Consider the following 19435-nt stretch of genomic DNA (forward strand, 5'->3'; position numbering starts at 1 on the left):
TCACTAATACAGAGGATTCACCTTTTCTGGGTGGAGTGTTTAACATAATACAATATCTGCAACATCACTGACAAGCCCTTTTCCCACCAGTTTTCCAGGAGCAATTTGAGGTTCAATCAAATGTAACTCCTAGTAAGCCAACTATCTATTACAAAGGTAATAACAAGTAAATATTCACCTAATTAAAAAAAATAACTCTTCCATGTTATTTTTATATTGGTCATATTTCTAAACCAGAATAAAAATAAACAAATAGCTAAAAGAAATATAATCCAACCCAACAAAACAGTATATCTCTTACTTATTTTTCAACATCTGACTTTTAACAATGTGTAGTTCCTAAAAATAACATAAATTTTACTAATAGGTTGCAAACTATAGACTCAAAATGCAAAATGAAAAATTCAGGTAAAAACTCCCAAAGAGAAAAAACATAAATACTTTCATTAACTATGTATTTCTACTCCTTGAAGGCCAGATATATAGATGTCTGAGAATGCAAAATTAGTTTCACAGAACAGAAATGAGTCTTCAACATCCTCTACTAAAAAGAAAGGCTAAAGTTTTAAAAGTAAACACAAATTATTTGAATTACATCAGGAGAAGAAAAAGGGTATATAAAAATGAGAGAAACAGAGGAAGCAAAAATAATAATAGAATATTGCCTTATTAATGTGTGACAGTTAGTGGTGTGAAATAGTTAACGTACATTAGATTCTCACACTGAATCCCTAAGGTCAGTATTCCTATCATTCAACATAAGAAAACCGAAGCTCAGAGGGGATTATCACAACAGTAAACAAAAGAGCCAGGGCTTGAACTTGGGCATCTCTTACTCTAAAAACAATGCGCTTAACCACTACCTTATGCTATTTAAGCAAGCAAAAACAAGTAGAAACTATTCACTCTTTTAATATTTTGTGGCTTTTTATTTTGAAGTAATTTCAAGCACACCTAGGATTTACGGTGTTGGAAGGAGATTTGACTTGGGGTGATGAGCACACAATACAATATACAAAAGATATATTATAGAATTAACTATACACTTGAAACCCACATAATTTTATTAACCAATGTCACCCAAATTAATTCAATTAAAAAAATGACTTTCCTAGAAAAAAAATAGAATAGGACAAGAGAGAAAGAGAATTAAACAAATGTGATAAAATGTTAACAATTTGGGAATCTTGGGAAGATATATCAAACAAAGTTCCTTGTGCTCTTCTTGCAACTTTTAGGTTTGAAATTATTTCAAATTTAAACGTTACAGAATTTAACAGAGTGTGTATTTTTTACACACATTGTTTGTCCTTAATCAGAATTATTAGTTTGAAGATATTTGGTTGTGATACCTTTATCCTCATTATCTAAAATTGAGGAACAGGCTAATTGAATAAGAAGCTGAAACAAATTCTCTTCATTTTATCCCAATGCTGTTTTCTTTTTTGTTTTTGTTTGTTTGTTTGTTTTTCATTAATTCTCACTCGAGGATATCTTTCCATTGATTTTTAAGGAGAGTGGAAGAGAGGGAAAGACAGTGAGAAACATTGATGTGAGAGAAACACATGGACTGGTTGCCTCCTGCACGAGCCCCGACCAGGGCCTGGGCCAGGGAGGAGCCTGCAACCAGAATCGAGTCAAACTGGCGAGGGCCTCCTGCTGTTATTTTGATTATCTAATTCCTAAAAGATTCTATTGCTTTCTGATTTCATTGCTAATTCTGTTAGAGTCCGATTAGAATTATCTGTCCACTGCTATGTGGTTGATTTGTACATCAGATTTACACAAACTACACTATGGGCTAGTCCATGAATTTGGAGTAATTGGGTACAAAAGATTAATGTTTCTTAGTAACACATTCAAAGGCTTGAATCAAATCTGTTCACTGAACTATTACATACCTAGTGTTTGATGTGTTGGATAACCTTAAACTACTTCAATGTGTATTTCCTGAAAAGAACAAAAACATTCTCTATTATAACCACAGTATAGTTGGAAATAACAGAGGGCTAATATCAATATAATACTATTATCATATCTACAGGCCTTATTCAAATTTCAGCAATTTTTTTCCTAATGTCCAGGAACAGAGCCAAGAGTTATTGTAATCCAGGATCCTATAATCCAGGATCACATATTTCATTTAGCCGCCATATCTCTTTAATCTCCTTTGATCTGAAACAGTTGTTCATTCTCTGTCTTTCACAACCTCCTCAGGACAAGCCAGGTACTTTGTAGATGTCTCTCAATTTCGGTTTTGTCTGATATTTTCTCATGAGTAAATCTAGACTATGCATTTTTGGTTAGAATTCCACAAGCATGATGCTGGGTCTTTCTCAGCATCAAACACACACGATGTCAGTTAATCTCATTCCTGATGATGTTAACTAATGACTCTAATAGGAAGTTTTCACAGATTTCTTAACTTCTTACTTTTCTCTTTGTAACACGTAAATTGTGGGGAGGTACTCTGAGACTGTAGATATCCTACTTTTCATTAAACTGTCACACAATAGTTTTAGCATCCACTTAAAATTCTCACCTGAATGAAATGTTACCATGATAGTTCTTAAAACATACTAGTTTAAGGCAGAAAGGAAGGGGAGAGAGAGAGAGAGAGAGAGAGAGAGAGAGAGAGAGAGAGAGAGAGAGAGAGAGAGAAAGGGAGGAAGGAAAGAAAAAGGGAGGAAGGAAGAAAAAAGGAAGAAAGGAAGAAAGAAAGAAAGACCCAGGCCTTGATTGGTTACTCATGTATAAAGGTTGGTTTTTAAAACACTTGAAGAAAAAAAGATGATGGGAAGAGCTGTATGTGTAATTAAAGCTGTGCTTCCTGCCAAGAATACTGCTATACTCAGAGGTCTGGCAGCCTGTTCCTTTTAGTTCTTACAGAAGTACAGACACTAAATACAGAATTTATTTTCAGAAAAGAATATTTACTAATGTTACTTTATTCTCTTTTTTGAGTGATTGTATGTGTTTTTTAATTTCTATTGAATTTATTGGGGGTGGCGTTAATAAAATTATATAGGTTTCAAGTGTACAATTCTATACTACATCATCTCTATATTGTATTGTGTGTTCACCATCAAAAGTTAAGTCTTTTTTCATCACCATTTATCCTCCCTTTACCCTCTTCTTCCTGCCCCCACCTCCCTTTCCCTCTGGTAATCACAATATAGTTGTTTGGGTATACATATTTTTTCTCTTAATCCCTTTACCTTTTTCACACAGTTCCTCAACTCTGACATCCGTCAGTCTGTTCTCTGTATGTATGAGTCTGTTTCTATTTTGTTTGTTTATTTTGTTGATTAGATTTCACATCTAAGTGAAATCATATGGCACTTGTCTTTCTCTGACTGGTTTATTTCACTTAGCTTAATACTCTCCAGGTCCATCCATACTGTCACAAAAGGTAAAATTTCCTTCTTTTTATGACTGAGTAGTATTCCATTGTATACATATCTCATAACTATTTTATCCACTCATCTACTGATGGGCACTTGGGCTGCTTCAATCTTGGTTATTATAAATAATGTTGCATATGTAAATCTCATGAGGATGCCACACAAAGTAGATAACAGAATGCTAACCTGCAGCACTGCAAAAAACAATCCTACTGACTAGAGTTCAATATTTGTGTACAATTCTTTTGGTCATTATTCTAAAGTTAAGTTTTCAAAATAGTGTATTCAAAAGTTACTTGGGCTCATTGCCCTCCCTCTCCTTCACTGTAGTTGTATTTTTCATTTGAAATATTTAGTTTCCCTTGCTTCTTTTTGTATTCCATTTTAAAGGCCCCTCATTCTTACTGGCTATACACTACTTTGTGGGTTTAGTTTGTGTAAAATGTTATCATCATCACAAAAGTCATACTGTACAAAAATTACACTTAGAAAGAAGTCACTTCCTCATCCCCAATTCTTTATTTCTATTCATTCCTAGTAGATAGCCAATCTTATTGGTTTCTTGGCTTTTCCTTTCTGTGTTTCTATTTGGCAAAACTAAGCACTCATGTAATTTCTATCTCTCAACCATTCAACACATCCTGTAAACTATAAGCTTACTATTCTTACTGCACAGAATAGTCATTCTCTGGGATAGCCTTGACCCACCATCTCAGTGCAAAAGTCTAATTTCTGAAGACTGCAATAAGTTTTGGTAAGTTTCCCCAAGCAAAGGGTAGGTAGTCAATAAATTGTTGAATACAAGTTCATGGAAGAAAAGTGAAATGAGCAACATAATGGAACAAACAAGGACTAAAAAAGATACAATAAAGCAGAGGTCATCAACAGTGCTAAAGATGGTATCCAAACTTTTCCAGGATTTCCCCCAAAACCAAACAAACAAAAATAAGGATCGGCAGAAATTTTAATATGAGACATTTCGAGGCACCAAAAAAAAGAGAAGAAAGTAGTTGTTTGAACTTTAGAGGGAAAATGTACCATGCCAAATGTTGTTGAGAAGGATAGTTATTATAGTTAAATCAAGAAAAATTTCTTAATCAAAAAACTAATTTTTTTTTCAGAAATGGCAAGAATAGATCAGTCAGTCCATGCTGAAAAGAGAAGTATTTTTTTCTCAAGCATACACTAAGTAAACGAAGATTACATTTACCACAGGACTTGAAGCTCTCTTTTCGGTTTATTTGCCTGTTTTTGCCTTACTATTAATGAATAGGCTTGTTAATTCTCTTACGTCAATCCTATTACCTATTCCGAGCTATTTCTGCAAGGGCCATCAATATCCAGGGATCTTAAATCTGAGCTTAAACCTGTCCAAGGTCAAGAGGAGTTCTGTCCCCAGGGATTCCTACCCACTGAACATAATCAAGGACTCCAGGCACAGAGAACCAAACTGTAAGTCACAGATAGTCTTCTTGATAATTTCTAAAAATTTACCTTCAGGGAAAGAATAATGATTTTACTGTTTGTGTATTATTGTGTGTTCTTTTAAAATATTGCAAGTAACATTAAGCAATAATTTACTATAAACACAATTAAATAATGTGTTTCTTTGTACCAGACATCTTCACTAATGTAAATTCAGGACAAACACGCAATTTTCAGTCTGATAATTCATGAAAGTTGAAATAAAACCACGCATAGAGAAATAGCTTTAAAATTTTTAATTCTTCATTCCTCCCTTTGAGTGAAAGGAGAACTGAAGGAAAGAAGTGATGATTTCTTACACTTTATATTTGAAGGTTTGATTCCCGGGTTGTAAGAGGGAATATTACATTCAACACTAAAACAGATCTCTGAACCAAACACTAAATGAGTTGTATGTTCTCGGGCTTTTTCCTTAATATTACATTTTTTTGTTGTTTTGTTTTGTTTTAACCTTTAAAGTGGGCATAATAATACAGGTATTTGCTTCAGAAGGTTACTTCAAGATTTAATTAAACATGCATATAAGCATAACCAATGGACATAAGACACTGGGAGATAGAGGAGGCCAGGAGAATGTCAAGAAGGGGGGAAAGGGAGACATATATAATACTCTTTGTAATACTTTAAGCAATAAGACAAAATTAAAAAAAAAATAAAGAGTACAAATAGAACAGGGTCAAGAATAAATCCCTGTGGCAAGGGGACTAGATAAAAAAAAAAAAAGATTTAATGAAACAGAAATGATGTTTTTAAACGAAAAGAGCACAGGAAGTTTGTTGATATTTGTTAAATTAGGTGAAATATTTCTTTCAGTTGGTTTCATTTTGCTGCTATAATGCATGCATGGAGGTGATTATTTTTTAATATATTTTTTATTGATTTCAGAGAGAGGAAGAAAGAAGGAGAGAGAGATAGAAACATCCATGATGAGAGAGAATCATGGATCGGCTGCCTCCTGCCTCCTATATGCCCCACACTGGGAATCGAACCCACATCCCGGGCTTGTGCCCTTGACCAGAATCGAACCCGGGACCCTTCAGTCCGCAGGCTGACACTCTATCCACTGATCCAAACTGGCTAGGGTGAGGTGATTATTAATACAATAAGTTTTACAGTTTCCATCATGAAAATGAAGTAATATTTTCTCATTGTTTTTATTAACTGCACAAACAGCTTTAACTATAGTATCCATTTTGAAAACATATTTTTTACTACTATACATGCTACTTAGAATCACCTAACATTAAAAGTCAGCAAATTTTTTAGAGATAATCTAACTCATCATGGTGATTCTTTGCCTAAATAGTATGTTTATAAACTGGATTTGGTTTTACATAAGTTGCCAAAATATATATGAACCATTCACAATAATGTCTATAATGGAATTCAAATCATATGTGCTGGAATAATGTATACATGAGATATAGAGATATTCAAAACAATGCATGTGCTCTGAATTCCCTGCAAGATCCTGACATTTCTGCTTTCTATGTACAACACACATATGCATACACACATATTTTAGATGGGGGAGATAATTAGGCATAATCAATACATATATGTATTGATTCCTAAATAAAATTTGTATTAATCTGACTAAAGCTATTATGATTTTAAATATTTGGTTTTACTATTACAAATTTTCAATTATTTACTAATTATCATTTTTATTCAAATCTGTTAGGTTCCTACTACTAAGTACTATACATTTTACATAATACATTTTACATCATTTAATCCTCACACAGCCTTTTGAAGTAGATACTATTATTACTCCAATTTACAGATAAGAAAATCAAAGCACAGAGAGTTTTAGTGATTTGCTCAGTCACACAGCCAGTAACTAGCAGAGCTAGATTTGAACCCAAGTGTTTATGCGCTTATACAGGGTGGGGCGCAGGGTGGAGTGTACTCTGGAATTACTTACTATTTTATTTATTATTAATTATTGTATTATTTTCCACCCGAACAACTGTAAACCTACTTTTGCCCCACCCTGTGTGTTCATCATCATGCGTTGCTGTCCCTAGGAAGCATTTGTAACGCATGGCTCCTGCCACAAGAAGCTTAGGTCCTCCTTGGGAGGAAGTATGGCTTGGGTAAACTCATTAGAGCTGCATTTATGACTTGAGAGCTAATGGAGATCTCCACATGCCTAGTGATGATTCCCATGATGAGACATGGTGCTGCTGTCAGACCTATTCGATGTAAAAGTCCCACTCCTAATCATTTTTTTAATAAGAAAGAAATGGCTGAACTGTTTTCTATAGGAGTCCAATGTGACATTGGGAGGACAGTCCTGGCAGGGGTTAAAACATCTGACACTAATATGTCAGCGTTGGTGAGAACATTGGCCTGGCTTAGTTGATCGGATTAGCTCACAGTCACCTTGGAAAAGGCAGGAGAGCAGAGCCCCCCGGAGATGCATGGTTAGAGACAGAGAAAGGTAGACATGGAGCCCTGCAAAGGTGGGCACAGAGCGTGTGATACCTTACGGAGCACAGATCAAGACAGAATCTAGGTTTCTATCAAAGTGCAGGTGAAGCGGGATTTCTACAGATTTTCCCACCTGGCAGTCTTGCTTGGTTTCAGGTAGGCCTTAAAGATAACTTGCTAAATTCCACTCTAGTTGAGTTAAAAAGTTATTTCAATCAAGCCCTTCAGTACTGGATTCCCAGTCAAGTTATTTCTATTCATGGCTAGTCATGTTCAGATACAATAATGTCATGTTCAGTACAGCACTTTCTCTGAAACAGCTGCTTATCTGTTTCCGAAAGGAAACACATGAATTCATGTATAAGGGAGAAGGAAGAGTATTTGTTTTAAATTGCACAACAAAAAAACCTTATTTTGAAAACTTCACATTAGAGCTATTTCAATGTTTTCTTTATTTTTTATGTCTGTGGAAAGAAGCCATGCATGTCTTAGGTAGAGGATAATTTTAACGTTTGGTTGTTTAATCTTTTTACTCTGTACTTAGGGAAATTAGTATTAGTATACCATCTAAAACTTTTCATTACAATTTTTATATATATTTTATTGATCTCAGAGAGGAAGGGAGAGGGAGAGAGAGATAGAAACATCAATGATAAGAATCATTGATAGGCTGCCTCCTGCATGCCCCACACTGGAGATTGAACCGGCAACCTGGGCATGTGCCCTGACTGAGAATTGAATCAAGCCCTCCTGGTTCATAGGTCGACACTCAATCACTGAGCCACGCCGGCAGGGCATAATTACAATTTTTTAAAAAAAGGAATGAAGATACTTTTATCTAAACCTCAGCCTACTAAATGAAACAGAATACTTCTATTGAGTCTTCTTTCCCCTGGCATCCATGCCTTTTATTTCTCAACAGAAAATAATAGTTATTGAAACTATTACTAGGACATCAGAACAACCCAGACACTAGCCAAGGAAATAACTGGCATTTGTATTACCTGACATGCAGGGGCTTCTTGGCCCATATTTTTGTAGGCTCTTCTGCAGCATCCAAATGTGGGTGCGGGAGCAAGGAAAGAACTAGAAAAGAATCCAAAAATCAACTAGTTAATCCTAGGTGAGCCTCCTTTCCCCAATAATAATTCTTAAAGGATCAAAGGGGACCCTGAGAAATACAGAGTCACCAAAGCTTGACTAGGAGAAATTGAGGAAAAGGCAGTCTGTGTCAGGACCCAGAACACAGACATAGTGGCCAGCATCTACATAATGTAGGTAATTCTTTACAGAAGTCAAAGCCAAGTGCTATAGAATGAGTTGTAGTCCTAAGAATTCAGATGTTGATTATCAATCCTCAAATGTAACAATCTGAAAATATTAAATGGAAAATTCCAGAAATAAGCACTCACATAACTGTTATTACAGTATACTGTTATAATTATTCTATTATCAGCTATTTTTGTTGATCTCTCACTATGCCTAATTTATACTTTATCATAGTTATGTATGCAGGTGCAAGCAGGTGCAAGCAGCGGCTGCTAGCCCTAATCGCCCCTGAGGGCTTCTCCACCTCTCTCTGCTCCTGAGGTGCAATCAGGGTAGCAGTTGCCGCTCGTACCTGCTGCTGGTGCTGGCCCTAATCACTCCGTGCTGTCAGTGGGTTCGAGCAGGGCGGGCACTGTTAGCACACGGGAGTGGTGGCGGCAGGAGTGGGTCTACCAGCAGACAGGGGACCAGGGGCTGCAGCAGGAGGTGCCAAGCAGGGGCACGGAGGATGGGCCAAGACCTGTCCCTGTACCCACCATAGCCTCATGGACCACAGTTCTTTTCAAGGTGCACGAATTCGTGCACTGGGCCTCTAGTATATTAATATAATCAGGGAATCATGTTTTCCCCAAGTAACTGAATTATCTTTTCAGTGAAGGGATTTCTTTGAAATTGTCAAGAGTCTTTTTGTAAAATGAAATTATTTTTTTTTCCTCCACTAGATTGCCAACTAGGATGGCAGGAAGCAAGCTAGGCTTATGTCTCTTCAACATTTGAAATAAATTTATTTTTATATTTTAAAAAATCTTATGTATATTCATTGCAAATAGTAACTACCTCAGATTAATTATCTAATAGTGAAATAAAAGACACTGGCTTGAGTCTCTACTTTTCTGGGGACTAAACAGCTATTGAAATTGTCAAATAAGCTTCCATTAGTTTGCTCTGAAGTGTTCTTTTGAGGCAAAACAATAACATTAATTTTTCTTAGATGCAAAAATTATTTTTAAATAATTGTAGTCATTAAGTAGCTTCTTTTGTCCAACAAGATTTACTTATTTCCATTTTCCCTGATTTCCGTTTTCCTTTATTCTTTTTCATTACTAAATCCATTCAAAGTTAATTTAGTATTCTTTATTACACTTAAAGTTACATATATATTGAAGAATGGATGGGTATTCCCTTGACAGCCTTCTCTTAAAAGCCTTTTCTGTTCAAGTAAATAAAATTAAATTGGCAAAGACCTTTGACCTCAGTGTAATCAACTCACTCTTGGGGTTTTGCATCTCCAGATGCAAAGGGACTGTAGTGAGGGAAACAAAATTATGAGACCAGTCCAAACATTGGAAGCAGAACTGAAAGCAAAAAAAATAATCAAAACAAAGAGTTCTGTTTACCATTGTGTTCCTTGGGAAAGCACCAAATAGACCAAGTCCAAGGCTGAAGTATAAACCAATAAAAATACTTTTGGAGGGGGATCATACATTAAAACTGACTTTGAAAGAGGCAAAGGGAAAAGGTAGAAGAAATAAGGGTGAAGAAATAGTGTACTAGTATTTTCTGTTAATATATATCTTCCAGGACTTGAAAACTTCAAGAAAAATCACAACTATATGAACCCCTTAGGGAATGTGTTAGTATGTATAATACAGTTTTCCAGAAAATGGAAAGATAAATAAGCAAATAGGTTGGATTTGAGTGTGAACTAAGAATAAATAGATTCTACATGAGCGCAACAAGAGATTTCCTGTGAATAAACTCCATGTGCTTTTGTTAGATTTTGTGATGTATCTTACAGTTTTTCAAAATCTATAGGTATAATTACTGGTTTTCACTTGCTTACTGGGTAACATCCCAGAACTTGCTCTGGAACAGAGAGATGTTATGATGTGAGGTTTTGAATAGCACTGTACCTTAGATCATCATTCCTTAATGCCAATTTATTTTTTTAAATTAAATCTTTATTGTTCAGATTATTACATTTGTTCCTCTTTTTTCCCCCCCATAACTCCCCTCCTCCCAGTTCCCGCCCCACCCTCCGCCCTCACTCCCCACCCACTGTCCTCATCCATAGGTGCACAATTTTTGTCCAGTCTCTTCCCGAATCTCCCACACCCCTTTCCCCCCCAAGAATAGTCAGTCCATTCCCTTTCTATGTTCCTGATTCTATTATAATCACCAGTTCATTCTGTTCATCAGATTATTTATTCACTTGATTCTTAGATTCACTTGTTGATAGATGCATATTTGTTGTTCATAATTTGTATCTTTACCTTTTTCTTCCTCTTCCTCTTCTTAAAGGATACCTTTCAGCATTTCATATAATCCTGGTTTGGTGGTGATGAACTCCTTTAGCTTTTCCTTATCTGTGAAGCTCTTTATCTGACCTTCAATTCTGAATGATAGCTTTGCTGGATAAAGTAATCTTGGTTGTAGGTTCTTGGTATTCATCACTTTGAATATTTCTTGCCACTCCCTTCTGGCCTGCAAAGTTTCTGTTGAGAAATCAGTTGACAGTCGTATGGGTATTCCCTTGTAGGTAACTGGGTTTCTTTCTCTTGCTGCTTTTAAGATTCTCTCTTTGTCTTTTGCTCTTGGCATTTTAATTATGATGTGTCCTGGTGTGGTCCTCTTTGGATTCCTTTTGTTTGGGGTTCTCCGCGCTTCTTGGACCTGTAAGTCCATTTCTTTCACCAGGTGGGGGAAGTTTTCTGTCATTATTTCTTCAAATAGGTTTTCAATATCTTGGTCTCTCTCATCTTCTGGCACCCCTATAATTCTGATTTTGGTAAGCTTGAAGCTGTCCCAGAGGCTCCTTACACTATCCTCGCATTTTTGGATTCTTTTTTCATTTTGCTTTTCCCGTTGGGTGTGTTTTGCTTCCTCGCATTTCAAATCATTGACTTGATTCTTGCGCTCCTCTGGTCTGCTGTTGGGAGTCTGTATAATATTCGTTATTTCAATCCGTGTATGCTTAATTTCTAGTTGGTTCCCCAATATAACATCGAGGGTCTCATTAGTTTTCTTGTAGATCTCATTAAGTTTATCGGCGGCTTCTAAACAGTTCTTGAGAGACCTTAAAAGTGTGTTTCTGAACTCTATATCTTCCATTGACAATTTTGTCCTGTTTCTTTGTCTCCGCATTTTGTTATGCTTCCTTGGTGCACCCCCTAGTGGTCTTTTTTTGCAGTCTTATAGTTAAACCTAGATTGTTGTAGCTAATCCCAGGGAGGGTCAGCTGTGTCAGCAGTGAGAGAACTTCTGTCCTCTAGGGAGGTGCTAATCTAGCCTTTGCCTGAGGCTATCCGGCAAATGCCTCTGTGCAGGGCTTGGGCAGGGCGGGTTGCACAGGATCAACAGGGTGGGCCGGAGAGAGCAGTTATGGCAGCTCTCAGTCCTGTCCCCAGGGGCTCTGCTTCTCTGAGTCCCAGCACCCGCTGCAAAGCTCGGAGAGAAAGCTGCACTCGCTCTGACCGAAGCCAGACAGTCCCGCTTCTCCCGTTTGAGTCTGGGTCCCTAAAGACTCGCCTGTATCTGGAGGTCAGAGTCTGCGACTCCCTCCCGATTGAAAACAACAACCGCGCCCTCCGCCGCCAGCCTGCTCCGCGAACTCCGCACCTCAGAAATTGACTTCAGCACTGCGCCTCCTCTGAGTGTCCGTAGGCGTTTCTCTTTCCTCCTAGTTGTAGGACTTCCACTCAGCCAGCGTTCCTGTGGTTCTGGGTGATGTCCCTTCAGTCTTTTAGTTTTACTTTTGAAGTAGTTGTTCAAAGCAGCAAACTCCGGCGTTAACCTATGCCGCCATCTTGGTTCTCCTCTAATGCCAATTTAGAAGTTGAATTTGTCAAACTATATTGAGAAAAAATGGCAAGTAACTTAAATTCCATCCTTCAGCTTCCTCAGTTGTAAAGTGGCATTAATAACTAGCCCAGCCACATACGTCTGTGTGAAAATTAAGTGATTTTTGACACTTAAAATGATTGAAACAATGCCTGGTACATAGTAAATGTTCATAGTAATAATTATTATGAATTAAAACGTTTTTATTATATAAAATATTGAGATATAATTTTACAAATTCAGTAATAAACAATAATAAAGAAAGAAAATCAATAGTAAATAATGTTCACTGAGCCAGGCCGATGTGGCTCGTGGTTGAGTGTCCACCTATGGGGGACCAGCAGGTCACAGTTCTATTCCCAGTCAGGGCACATGCCCGGAGTTGCGAGCTCAATCCCTGGTAGGGGTTGTGCAGGAGGCAGCCAATCAATGATTCTCTCTCATCATGGATGTTTCTATTTCTTTCTCCCTATCCCTTCCTCTCTGAAATCAATAAAAATAATGTTAAAAAAAATAATGTTCACTGAGTGCATAGATCAAAACTGAAGGCTTTTAAAGTAAAAGACATACTACGAATTATATAAAATCCTTAGGTCCAAATATCTGTAATACAGATATTAATGTCCTTTTACAAGCAGATAGAAACATTTTAAAGACTTTATCACTTGAGATAATCCTTAGCCTCCATGGAACCTGACAGTAGAGGAATATTTATGTATTTATCTATTTATTTCTGATCTATCATTACTTCTTTGCTCATCCTATAGATTATATCAAATCTAATCTTTAAAATGGAAGAAGCCAAAAACCCAAGTTTGGAAGAAGACTTTGAAGGACAGGCGACACATACAGGTAAGCAAAGCAATAGGCAGAAAACTAATTATTAAATTAAAATTAAACCTGAAGATCTCCAATGTTCTTATTGCCACTATTCAGTATGGAATTCGTTATACCTTTGAGTGGTCTGATGGAATCATCTAAAAATAATTGAGTGGGTACATTAATGTGAGATCAAGTACTTCAAAAAAAGTTTTACTTAGAAGTTAAGGAATGAGAATTTTAATTTGAAACACTAGTTATTGAGGATTTCTTGCTGCCAGCTCTCATATGTACACTAAAATTGAGCCACTATCCTCTCTCCTGATACCCCCCACTATGGACTTTCGGACTTTCTTTGCAATTGTAAACAATAATAGACCAAAAGATAAATAAATAAATTAAGTTTTTAAATTTGTTACTCTGTAAAAAGTAAAGATAATGATACAACATTCTTAAATCAATATTTCTCCAGAAAAACCTGACAAGATTGTCAGAAAAAAATGTGGAGGCAACAATGTACATCAAAAAGAAACTGCTTAAGTAAATTAATACCTATACAATGAAATACCATTACTCCAGTTTTTAAAAAAAGGAAGCATCTCTGTATGTATGTATGTGAAAAATATCTCTGAGATATATTATGAGGTAAAAAAAAAAAAGCAAGGAAGGGAAAGTATGTATAATATACTACCATTTTTTTAAACAAGTTGAAAAATTATTTTTTTATATACATACTAGAAGCCCAGTGCATGAAATTTGTGCACTCGGGGGTTCTCTCAGCCCGGCCTGCACCCTCTTACAGTCCACGAGCCCTTGGGGGATGTCCTACTGACAGCTTAGGCCCGCTCCCTTAGTGCTGCTGCAGAGCCTGGCTTCTGGCTGAGCGGCCCTGCCCCTGTGGGAGCACACTGACCACCAAAGGGCAGCTCCTGCATTGAGCATCTGCCCCCTGGTGGTCAGTGTGCACTGTAGCAACCGGTTGTTCCGCTATTCAGTCAACTTGCATATTAGCCTTTTATTATATAGGATAAACACATGCTATAAATGTTCATATTTTGTATTTGTAGAACATACCTGGAAGACAAAGATAACACAAGTAAACAAAAAACATTAATTGCCTAAATATAATGAATGCAAAGGTGGGCAAAAGTAGGTTTACAGTTGTTCATACGGAAAATAATCTATATATATAAAACCCTAAGCGACTGGCCGACTAATCAACCGGTGGACCATTTGACCGGTTGCTATGACATGCACTGACCACCAAGGACAGATGCTCAACCCAGGAGCTGCCACCTGGTGGTCAGTGCACTCCCACAGCAGGAGCGCCACTCAGCTGACCGACAGGTGCCAGATGCCGGGCTCAAGGCTGGTGAGAGCAGCTGCAGAGATGCGAGCCTCTCCCACCTCTGAAGCAACACCAAGCAGCAGCAGCAGACACAGCAGGGCCAGGATGAGCGGGAGCAGCATGGTGCCTAACCCCGGGCTCGGGCTCCTCTCCAGCTGCCTGCCGCTTCACACACTACTACATCCCTCGGGGGATGTAGGACTGCCGGTTTCAGCTGATCCCTGCAGGCCAGGCTGAGAGACCCCACTTGTGCACAAATTCGTGCACGGGGCCTTGCGTTAATAAATAATAATACAAGAATACACTGTTTCATGTCCTCACAACTGTAAATCTATTTTTGCCCCCACACTATAAATAAATTTATATTAAAATTATATAAATAACAATTCTTAGAAAATATGTGGCAAAAGAAAATATGTTCTCATATATAACACAATATTAAAGATATGGATATGGCTAACCTTTCGTGAAGAATATGTAAAACTGCATATTTTCAAGAATTTAGACTTTCTTCCAAACACTGTTATTATTTATCAGGGCAACTGAATATCAGAATTGCAGTTGGATCACCATTGATATAAATATGCAAATCCCATCCTTTCTATATTTGTAAAAGATTTTTAGAATCTTAGGAGGTATTAGATGATCATATAATGATTTTTATTGAGGTTAGGCCTCCCTCTCACTGGTTTTCTTTTATGTGCTATTGTTATTTTGGGTCTTGATATATTTTAATTTGTTTCTCCAATAATCCTAGTTTCCTTTGTTATGGCGTGGTGCCAATTTTAGTTTATTGCTGAAGCATCTCTGTTATGTAATAAAAATGCTGTTTTTCTACAATTCTAATTTCCTCTCTACACTCTAAATTTTTAATATCTTTACCCCCAAATTTTGACAATAGTTCAAAGCCCACGATTTGCATTTTCATCAATGCAGATGTTTCAGAAAGATTCTTAGCCAAAACCTATTTAATAGGATTAATGTGGAGAAAACATTTTTACGAGGATGGTAGTCTGAAATTTCTAGCCCAAACAAGATGTTCGTTTCTGATTCAGAACATGACAAGTCTATTCCCATGGTGACACACAAATGTCAATGTATGAAGTCCTTTTGAAAATAAAAAGGGAAACAATTGATTTTTAATTGTATTTCAGGACCCAAAGGAGTAATACATGATTGGAGAAAGTTTAAATTAGAGAGCGAAGATAATGACTCAGTCCCACCGAGCAAGAAGGAGATTCTCAGACAAATGTCTTCTCCTCAGAGTAGGGATGACAGAGACTCGAAGGAAAGATTCAGCAGAAAGGTAAGCTAAGGAAAAATCAAATAATTTACAATGTGTAAACATGAGTCATGGTTTTTTACAGCACCTTTTTTTTTCCAGCTTAGTTATGTACTTGTTATATAAGGTGTATGTCTATGTGCATGAAAAGATACATTAGAAGATGATCTCTATGACGTTAATGGAGATTATCCCAGAGTATCAGAGTAGTGACATTACGTTCTGCCTTTAGGTTATCATTTATTTTTGAATCTTTACCATTAACATGTATTAATTTATATAACAACAACAATATTTTCAATTTATTTTTATTGTTTTTTTAGAGAGGAAAGGGGAGGGAGAGTGAGACAGAAACATCAATGATGAGAGAGAATCATTGATGGGTTGCCTTCTGCATGCCCCAAATGGGGATCGAGCCTACAACCCAGGCATGTACCCGACCAGGAATCAAACGGTGAGCTCCTGGTTCACAGGTTGACGCTCAACTACTGAGCCACACCTGCCAGGCAACAACAATATTAATTTTAAAAACAATAAAGTGATTTTCACTGTGGGAAAAATCACTTTAGTGGATTCTCTTCAAACTAGTATATCTGAGTTGTTGTATATTGATTCTTAACAGACAGTGCTTCAGAAATATATTTGCTTCCAGGCTTCTGGCCACTGTGAAAGTCTAAGATGTTGGTTTTGGTTCCTTCACTGAGTCATTATGTAATGTGGGAGAGACAATTAAATTTTCCCATCTTAGGAACTGTAACATCTTCTCCACTTGCTTTATAGGGATGTGAAGAGAAAGTAAGTATAAAAGTGTTTTTGAAATATGTAAAATGCTACACAAACATGAGATATTATTGTTAAAGCTGTACTAAGGTTAAGCTTTAGCAATGTGTCTAATCATTAAATATCTATATGCTTGAATATGTGAATGGAACAAGTTCTCATAAAAATGCTCAAATGTTTAAGTCAGTATTTGTGTGGTTTAGTTTGTTTAAATTAACATAATTATAGTAGCAACTTAAAAATTATACATTTAACAATTTTTAGGTTTAAAACAAATTAGCCCTGCCAGCATGGCTCAGTGGTTGAGTGTCAACCATTTAACCTGAACTTCAGTATCTTCTGTAAAATTATGTATTAACAGCTACCTCATAGGTTTGTTGTGAGGATTAAGTAAAATAATCTATGTAAATTGCCTTAGATATAAATTTTTCTTAAATCCCACTTTCTTGCCTTCTCAATTGTCTACTTGAAATACTGTCAGCAGTTGCTGTTTGAGAGGCTATTGGTGAGAAGGCTGATTGATCCCCTTGGGAACTGTCCACCTTCCATGGTTCTTGGCTGCTCCACAGCTCTTTAGACCCTTTATTGCTCCTTTGTACCCTTTCTTCTTCTACTTCCGCCTTCTTTTCTTTTTTTTTAAGGGTGGTTGTAGGGAATGTGTTTTTAACATTCTGTTGAATAAGTTGATAATAGTGTAGCTCTTAAGAAAGGTTCTGCAAATAATTTTATATTCCATCTGTAGTGATAAGTAGCTGCATTGGAAGATGAAAGGCCATTTCTTGCTTTAGCCTAAACCAGTGGATAAGAATTGCCTAGAGGGCTTGTTTCAATAGGGCTCACCCAGTCTCACCCTTACAGGTTCTGATTTGATAGATCTGGGGTGGTGCCCCAAAATTTGCATTTCCCAGCACTTCTCAGGGGATGCTGATGCTGGTATAGCAGGAACCTCCTGGCTAATCTGATGAACTCTAAATAGTAGTAAAGCTGTCTTGGATCTTAGTCTACATATCCAAAAAAAATCAGTAAGTGATAAGATATAACCTTTTTAATAACTTTCGTGGAGGAGACACTAATGTCCAAAGGCATTTGTTGAGGACACATTTAAGTGTGTGTGTGTGTGTGTGTGTGTGTGTGTGTGTGTGTGTGGTGCACACTTTATGAAAGTCACTCCAGAGTAGACCTTGCTGGTTTGTTTGTGAGTTTTTGTTCTCACCTGAAGTGATGGGCAGTTAAATGGCACATTTCTGACTGAGACTGTGATCATCTCATGACTCAGCTATACTCAGCAATATTTATGTATGCATTTACGTCATGAAATAATTACTGAGCCCTTACTTTGTGTCAGACATTATAGCAGATATTGAATAGTGAGTGAGACAAATAAAATTCCTGCCTTCACAGAATGTATCAGTTAGAAAAACAATTATTAATATTAAACACTTCAACAAATAAATATTTAATTCAATATCACATGGTGTTTATTGCTATGAAGGAAAACTAAACCCATATATGGAATAGAAAGCTTGGGGCAGGGATTCTTTTAGGTATAATCAAAGAAGGTGACATTTGAACAAAAGCTTGAATAAGGTAAAGGAGAAGGTCACATTGGGGCTGTAGGGGGATAGCAAATGCAAACTCTCTGAGTGAGGATGCGTCTGGTGTGTCTAAAGAATTGAATTTCGCCCTGACTGGTTTGGCTCAGTGGATAGAGCATCGGCCTGTGGACTATAGGGTCCCGGGTTCGATTCCAGTCAAGGGCATTTGGTTGCGGGCACATCCCCAGTAGGGGGTGTGCAGGAAGCAGCTGATCGATGTTTCTCTCTAATTGATGTTTCTAACTCTCTATCCCTCTCCCTTCCTCTCTGTAAAAAATCAATAAAATATTTTTTTTAAAGTTGAATTTCTGGCTGAATGGTTTCTATAATTCTTTTTATGTATTCCCAGATGAGCATTCAAGAATATGAACTAATCCACCAAGACAAAGAAGATGAAACTTGCCTTCGTAAATACCGTAGACAGTGTATGCAGGATATGCACCAGAAGCTGAGTTTTGGGCCTAGATATGGGTTTGTGTACGAGCTGGAAACTGGGGAGCAATTCCTGGAGACCATTGAAAAGGAGAAGAAAATCACCACCATCGTTGTTCACATTTATGAAGAGGGCATTAAAGGCTGTGATGCTCTAAACAGTAGCCTAACATGCCTTGCAGCCGAATACCCTATGGTCCAGTTTTGTAAAATAAAAGCTTCTCATACAGGGGCCGAGGACCGCTTTTCCTCTGATGTACTCCCCACACTGCTCGTCTACAAGGGTGGGGAACTCATAAGCAGTTTTATTAGTGTTGCTGAACAGTTTGCTGAAGAATTTTTTGCTGGGGATGTGGAGTCTTTCCTAAACGAATATGGGTTACTACCTGAAAGAGAGATACATGCCCTAGAGCAGACAAACATGGAAGAAGATATTGAATAAGATTCCCTATGTCAATATTTCATATTTCTCTTTTACATATTGAACATTGATTTGGTAGTTTCCATATTCTTTTAGAGAATACCAAGTATGGACATAGCTAGTCTAATGTGGAAATAAAATCAGGTTGACACTAAGGTTGTATGAATAGCATTTCTTAGTATTAGTTACTAAAATTGATATAATGCTTTATTACAAAATATTGTAGTCTTCAGAAACATGTTAGTAGACAAAGAGAAAATGGATAATATTGTTTTCAAAAATCCCTTTCAAGCCCTAGCCGGTTTGGCTCGGTGGATAGAGCGT

At 37.0% G+C, this 19435-nt stretch overlaps 1 protein-coding gene across 2 annotated transcripts; it reads left to right on the plus strand.

The window, feature by feature from the left end:
• The first annotated feature begins 4527 nt into the window (after positions 1 to 4527).
• On the plus strand, positions 4528 to 19266 carry PDC (phosducin). 2 transcript variants are annotated; one of them, XM_059675487.1, is made up of 4 exons: positions 4528 to 4856; positions 13202 to 13286; positions 15756 to 15907; positions 18608 to 19266. In XM_059675487.1, the coding sequence occupies exons 2-4, from the start codon at positions 13226 to 13228 to the stop codon at positions 19130 to 19132; spliced, it is 738 nt and encodes a 245-aa protein (XP_059531470.1). In that variant the 5' UTR covers positions 4528 to 4856; positions 13202 to 13225; the 3' UTR covers positions 19133 to 19266. The 2 variants fall into 2 exon arrangements, with proteins under 2 accessions (XP_059531470.1, XP_059531471.1); XM_059675488.1 differs by lacking the exon at positions 4528 to 4856 and adding an exon at positions 7277 to 7481.
• Positions 19267 to 19435: the final 169 nt, after the last annotated feature.

The sequence above is a fragment of the Myotis daubentonii genome, chromosome 18 (genome assembly GCF_963259705.1).
Source record: "Myotis daubentonii chromosome 18, mMyoDau2.1, whole genome shotgun sequence".
In the NCBI taxonomy this organism is placed as follows: domain Eukaryota; kingdom Metazoa; phylum Chordata; class Mammalia; order Chiroptera; family Vespertilionidae; genus Myotis; species Myotis daubentonii.